Here is a 6,824-nt window from a genome sequence, read left to right on the forward strand (position 1 = left end):
TGTATTGAGCCATACTCTAAAAAATAAAAGGTAAAAAAACTAAACAATGAAATAATTTATTTTCAAAATCAACTAAAAATAAGTAAAATTTATGAGTTAAATAAAAATGAACTAATATGCCAACCAAGCGAAATGTCATCAAATGTCAGCTAACAATAAACTAAAATATAAAGTAGCATTACAATTAATATGTTGAAATACTAGCTTCTAGTACAGGAACATGTAAGTTGAAATTCTGAAATATGTTTATATTGAGCCATCTTCCAAAAACAAAACCTAAAACTAAATCATAAAGTAATTTTATTTCAAAAATCAACCCAAAAACAACAAAATTTACAACTTAAATAAAAATAAACTAATATACCAACTAAACAATGTACAACCATAATATATCAAACACCCCAGAATTAAAATCTGAACTAACATGATGAAATACTTACTCCCCACAAAAAATTTGTGAATTGAATTATTCCAAAATATACTTATATTACTCTTTTAAAAACAAAATTAAAAGACTAAACCATAAAAGAAAAATAACCACTAACATCAAAATAATTTCTTAACCATGTAAGACCACCAATCTAACTTTTAGACCAAACAAAATAATTTCCTAACAATGTAAGACCAGCCATCTAACCATTACACCCCGAACAACAACAAAAAAAAATTGTAAATATCTGAACCATTCATAAATTCAACATTCCATCTTCAACGCAAAATAAAATAACAAATGAAAAGCCAAATATCACCATTACTGGGCCAGCAAAACAGTTATGCATCAGTAATATCATATTTCATTAAATCTCCGAATGTCTGATACAAAGAAGAACCCTCCTTTTTATATTGGTCTTGTAAAATATCTTCGATTTATCACGAAATAAAAAAACCATGGTTTGAGAAACCATGTGCGAAACCCAGGTTAACATTAAACTCAATAACATTTTCAAATGTCTAAAAGGAGAAAGATATAACCAGACAAATCTAAACAAAAAGATACTTTCCAATGGTCTGCTTTACGTCCATGAGTGAGTATAGGTCAGTTATTTATTAGACAATAATTTATCAACGAAACCAAAATCATTCGGAGTCAGTCCCAGAACAATCGAAAATATTTTGCAGATCCTTTCCCAGATCATCCATAGATGTTTTCGCCTTCGCTTCAGTTCCCGTGTCGCAATATCGACAGTATTCTCAACATTTCCACCTCAACATCGAAAGATGAGGTGGACATGGGGGCGCGGGGCACTTCAAGTGGCGATATGGACTGCATTCTCATCTCTTCCAGCGGATCAACAGGTAGTTTAGCGCAGGAAATGTGTAACATGAAGCCACACTGTGTAGAACCCTCGCAGCAGCGATAGCGCGTCGCGTAAGGACTAAAACCTTCTCCACATACATTACATTTATATCTAGTACGGCGAGAAGGCACGAGTTGCAGCGTGTGGTGTGGATGCAAAGCATGCCGCAGCGTATGTGGCAACTTTGTACACGACGGATGAAGGTCGATGTTACACCCACGGCACTCATAAACAAACCCTCTTATTTTCTCTCCGCATACGTCGCATTCAACATGGGGTGAAACTGGCTTCTCCCTGAAGTTTAGAAGATGCTGGGGATGACAGGAATGACTGGTGGACTTGGGAGCTCGGGCGCAGGATTCATGCAAGCTGAAGTCACACCGACGGCACTCGTATCTGAAACCAGTACCGAGTTCTCCGCAGCCATCGCATACGTAGACGGAACGATACTTGAAGCGCAGGGCGTGCTCACTATGGCTGAAGTGTCGAATCTCCAACATTCTCGTCTTCCCTTCATTCTCCGCCATGCTTCAATTTGTAATAGATTGGTAAAAGTAATAAAATCCAACTACCCCTACTCTTTTAAACATTTCTCCGTTGCCCTAATTTGGTCACTTTGCACCACATCTTTTCCCTTTTCCCTTTTCTGTGGCATACCTGAAATACCCATTTAAAAATATAAAATTTATTACTATTCGAATTAAATTTATTTGAATTTTCAGAGTTGCAATGAAAAGCCTAGTCTCACGCTAAGATTACAAATGGCCATAATAAAGATTGAATGAACAACCCCCAAATCTTTTTACGCGTTAAAGGTAGCATAACGCAGATGTCTTAATACAAATCTAGACCAGATTTAGATTTTAATTGCACCCACCCGAGATGTCATCTCACCAACAGGCCCCAGAATCTTTTTACGCGTTAAAGGTGGCGTAACGCAGATGTCTTAATACAAATCTAGCCCAGATTTAGATTTTAATTGCACCCACCCGAGATGTCAATCTCGCCAACAGGCCCCAGAATCTTTTTACGCGTTCAAGGTGGCGTAACGCAGATGTCTGAATACAAATCTAGCCCAGATTTAGATTTTAATTGCACCCACCCGAGATGTCATCTCAGGTTGCCGGATAAATAATATGTATGTGCCTATACGGGAGATGTTATCTCAGGTTGCCGGATAACTAATATGTATGTTCCTATACCATGCCATGTCTATGACAAGGCGCTTAGCCGTGCCTGGTAAATAATCTTCGCCTACCGCAACCCTGTCCACCCCTGACGGAACAGCAGAGTCATTAACATTTCTATCAGCCGAATGTATATCCAGCACACTATGGATGCAAACGTCAGGTAAATGTGCGCGGAAGAGAGAATTTTATGTGTTTTATCCACCCCACTACTTTCTTGAATTTGAAAGTTCCTCTGCTTCTGTTCTCAACATAATATGGCTTATCAGGTATCAACATAGCTCGGTGCATACGGGAGTTTTATGACTAAAATCTCTGTTTGGAACCAAGAAACTAAACAAGGCAGAGGACATGGAGAAATAACAATCTTAATTTAATAAAAGAAATATGGATCAAGATTATAAAATTGGAGAAATTGGAGAAAGAAGACCTAAATAAATAATTTATATGATTGAAAATAACAGAGATGGACCCCACAATATAGTTGGTTGCTTGTTATTTTGCTCCAGAAACCTCAAATTTCTATAATAAAAAAAAGAACCTAGATACCGAAAACCCATATGCACCCTTGAAAAAAGATATTCAAACTTTACTATTAAGGGAGAAATATTCCTAATTAGTGATTTTAATGTTAGAACAACAAACAATCAATCTATTCAGTTGGGCAGCGAAATGGGAGAGGATAGCTATCCGCTATGGCTTAGAGAGAATGAAGAGCACCCTTGGAGGAGGACATGATAAGATGGGAAAGGGAAGGTTTAACACTTTGGAGCAGAATTATTAGGCCTTTGTAACCTAAATGACATGGTTATATGTAATGCCATGAAAAATTGGCAGAAGTCCAATAGTATTACCTTTAAAACATACAAAGGGAAAATCATAGTAGACTATGTTATATGCTCCGAAAGGTCTATTTCCAAGTTGTTGAATTTTAATATTGAGTGTTGCCCTATAAATCTAGACTCTGACCATCTGTCTCTTCTTATTTAGTTTGGTATAAATACAGAAGATTGAAAGGGGAAACATCCCCATCATTCACACAAGAAAGTTTCGTAACATGAGAGAATTATCTTAAACAAGGAAAATCAGGAGCTATTTAAGGTTTCGCTTAAAGAACACCTACGACTAGCCAAAAGCAACAACATGGGCCGCAAGGATAACATAAGAAATAAAAGATATGTTTGCAGTGGTATGTTGATCCCTTTAATACACAAAGCTTTAAAGGTATGTAAGAGATCTAGGCCTATGAAGAGGATCACAAATACCTTCCCAGCTAATCCTTGGTATGATAAAGAATGTAAGGATGCGAAAAGTTTTCTCAAAGAAAATGTTGTAACATCATTAGTTTTGATCAAACTATATGATCAAACAATTTTAAATTAATGTATTAAATTAGGATTAATTGATAAATAAATAAACGAGTGTCAGCACATTTAAATGCACCCTAGCTAGTTTATTTGTATAAATAAGGGAAAAGAGGTAACTTGTTTTATAAACCTTGGAAATACAACTTATCCTAAAGTTTTGGCATTCATTAATAAAGTGCTCCACCAAAGATCCAATGGTGACCACCAACAATAATCCTCGGGCACGTCCTCACTGTAGATTTCAACTCTGCCCAAATCCGATGACCACATAACTATTTCGGACCCCCCTCGATGTAATTATGTTTAATGTCGATGGGGGAGGAGAGAGGGGGGGGGGGGGAGGGGAATCCGAAAAACAGTTTTCTGCTGCTACGTGTCCTTCTGCCAAGATTTCGGACCCCCCTCCACCAATACAAGAAACGACACTCCCCTCCCTCCGAAAACGGTATCCACTCCCTGCATAAACCACCCATCTTGATTACGTCGGCTTTCATAGCATTTCCCTGCCAATCCACCACTGCCACGTATCTCCTTCCGCCTAATCCAACTCTCGCTTACTGTTCCATTCCCATGCCTTCCTTCCACCTCCACATCATCTCCTACCTCCACGTCATATGCATGTCTCACGCTCAATTAAAACTTTGTTTTCTCCTTATACAGTGCAGTAATGTAAAACATTGTTTACAAACAAATGAGAATGGATTTTCAGAAACTAAAAGAGGGTTTTGTTGCTCACATCCTTGTGTACAAAAATATCTCTCAGTTTTCTAACAATTGTTATGGTTTGGGAGATGCAAATGCATCTTTGAAGGCATGTTTTCCATAATTTTCCTGTTTTAGCCACCTTTTTGCAGAGACTATTGTGGCTAAACAAAGATGAATATTTCGAAACAGGAAGAGGTTTTGGTTCATAAAAATCCAAAATACAAAAGCCTATCTCAATTTTCATACAAGTGTCAGGGGTTGGGAGATACACTCTCATCATTGTAGCTTATTTTTCCGACTATGCAATGTCCTATTTAAGCCACCTTTTGCAGAAAATATTGTGGATAATCAGAGATGAATCTTGAGAAACTGGAGAAGGTTTTTGTTCATAAAACCTCTCTCAGTTTTCACACATCTAGCTCGGCTTGAGATATTCAAAGGGATGAATGGACCCTATTTTTCATAAATTCGGGAGGAAAAAGCTCAAAGACATTTAGTGACTTGGAGGCTGCATCATCAAATAAGAGTTGCTATCAAATTTGAATTGCTCTTCTTTGTCACCAACAATCCACAAAGATAGTGCCAAGTAGATTCATAATTTTTGAATGTCCTATATTTCAGTTCTATTTTTGTAAAACATTTTGAGATATTTGTAACAAATCTTGATATTTAAATCAAGGTATTTTGTAATAAATTGTATAAATACTTCATTAATTGAGATGATAGGTGTGGGTTTAGGATGCCAAATCTCTTCACTTTGTAATAGCTTCTATTATAGGATTTCTAATGAAAGCCTTCCGGCTTGAGTTTGACAGAATTTTGTGTTTTCTAGTATGTCTTTCTTGTGTTTCATATCTTATTTCTACACATGTTTAAAGCATTTATAGGAAGGTCTTGGTAAGTGTAGATTAAGTCTTAATCTCTCTGAAATCCTCTGCAAAATCATAACCTTTAGAAAGAGATTAACTTATTGGACTGTTCGTCCAAGATAACTCCTCTTTGAATGGTTTTTGTTTTGTGCCTTTTGATAGCCATTAAAAGAGATTAGCTTATTGGACTATTTGTCTAAAGTAGCTCCTCTTAGAATTGGTTTCAGTTTTGCCTTCAGTTGCCTTTGAATATGTTTTGTTGGGTTGTAGAAATCTTCTACATGCATCCAAATTTACCTAGTTGTTAAGAAGTATGTCTGACTTCTTAATTATTATGAATTTCCTTACATTCTTTTATCATAATCCTTGAAAATCTAAGTCATTCTGTCAGGCTGGAAGCTGACACTTTGAGAAGGGACCTTGTGAAAGAGGCCTTTAATCATGGATAGGGATTGTCATTGATCGCCAACCACCCCCAATTAAAATCATAAATCTGGCCATTGTGCTTCAAAGGTTGTTGTTCAGTGACAGGTGAACATTTTTAAACAAAGCTGTGTAACCACTAAAGGAGCCCCCTCTAGTTCAAGGGCTAGCTTGAACCTAAAGGCTGGTTGAGTTGGTTTCCTGGCGTAGTTTTTGCAGCCAAGGACTGCCTACAGGAAATAGGTACAACATAAAAGACAAGCAAAGAAAACAAGATTATATATAAACAATTGATAAAATCGAAGAAAGAAAGTTATGTGATTTCAAGAAGGAAGGAATTAATCTCTTTGGGAAAACATAATCCCAAAGGTTTCTGGAAGGAACTACAACAAAAGAAAAAGAAAATAGAAAACAATATCACAAGGACTCAATGGTTAGACTATGCAAAACTTTTGTATGAGCGGAAAAATGAGAAAAGTAAGCCTCCCATAATTGTCTCCTCAAAAGAGCTATTTTTTGTTGGGGATATTGAACAAAGTATAAAGAAACTAGTAAATGGAAAGGCACAAGACATTGACATTTTACAAACAAAATTTTTAAAATGGATAATTAAGCTTCTAGCCCCACACATCATGGAGATATTTAATAGAGACAATCAAGATAGCTTTCCAGTTGAGTGGACAATCAATGTTGTTATACCTCTTCATAAAAACAGAGATACCAATAACCTTTCTAACTATCGTACTATTATGATCAACCCTCTTCTTGGAAAACTTTTGGGAGCATGCTAAAGTGAAAAATCAACGAATGGGAAGAAAAAGAGGGAAAAAGAGCAAAGGGACAGGTTGGCTTTAAGCCTAAACATTCTACCATTGATCATTGCATCACTCTAAGAAACTTCGTTGAAAAAGTTTGAGACAACCAAGGTGGGGAAGCATTTTGTTACTATGTTGACTTCAAAAAAGCCTTCGACAC

General features: G+C 36.5%; 1 protein-coding gene across 1 annotated transcript; it reads right to left on the reverse strand.

The window, feature by feature from the left end:
• Positions 1-1,159: 1,159 nt before the first annotated feature.
• Positions 1,160-1,825, reverse strand: LOC149165922 (protein VACUOLELESS GAMETOPHYTES-like). Its single transcript, XM_089429979.1, has one exon. The coding sequence runs from the start codon at positions 1,823-1,825 to the stop codon at positions 1,160-1,162; it is 666 nt and encodes a 221-aa protein (XP_089286105.1).
• Between the last annotated feature and the right edge of the window lie 4,999 nt (positions 1,826-6,824).

The sequence above is a fragment of the Pinus tabuliformis genome, chromosome 5_1 (assembly GCF_031772625.1).
Source record: "Pinus tabuliformis cultivar Carrire ecotype Pingquan chromosome 5_1, CPIR1, whole genome shotgun sequence".
Taxonomy (NCBI): Eukaryota; Viridiplantae; Streptophyta; class Pinopsida; order Pinales; family Pinaceae; genus Pinus; species Pinus tabuliformis.

Excerpts from the sequence above, each read along its gene's own strand:
- LOC149165922 (XM_089429979.1), bottom strand. The coding sequence starts at position 1,825 with ATGGCGGAGAATGAAGGGAAGACGAGAATGTTGGAGATTCGACACTTC.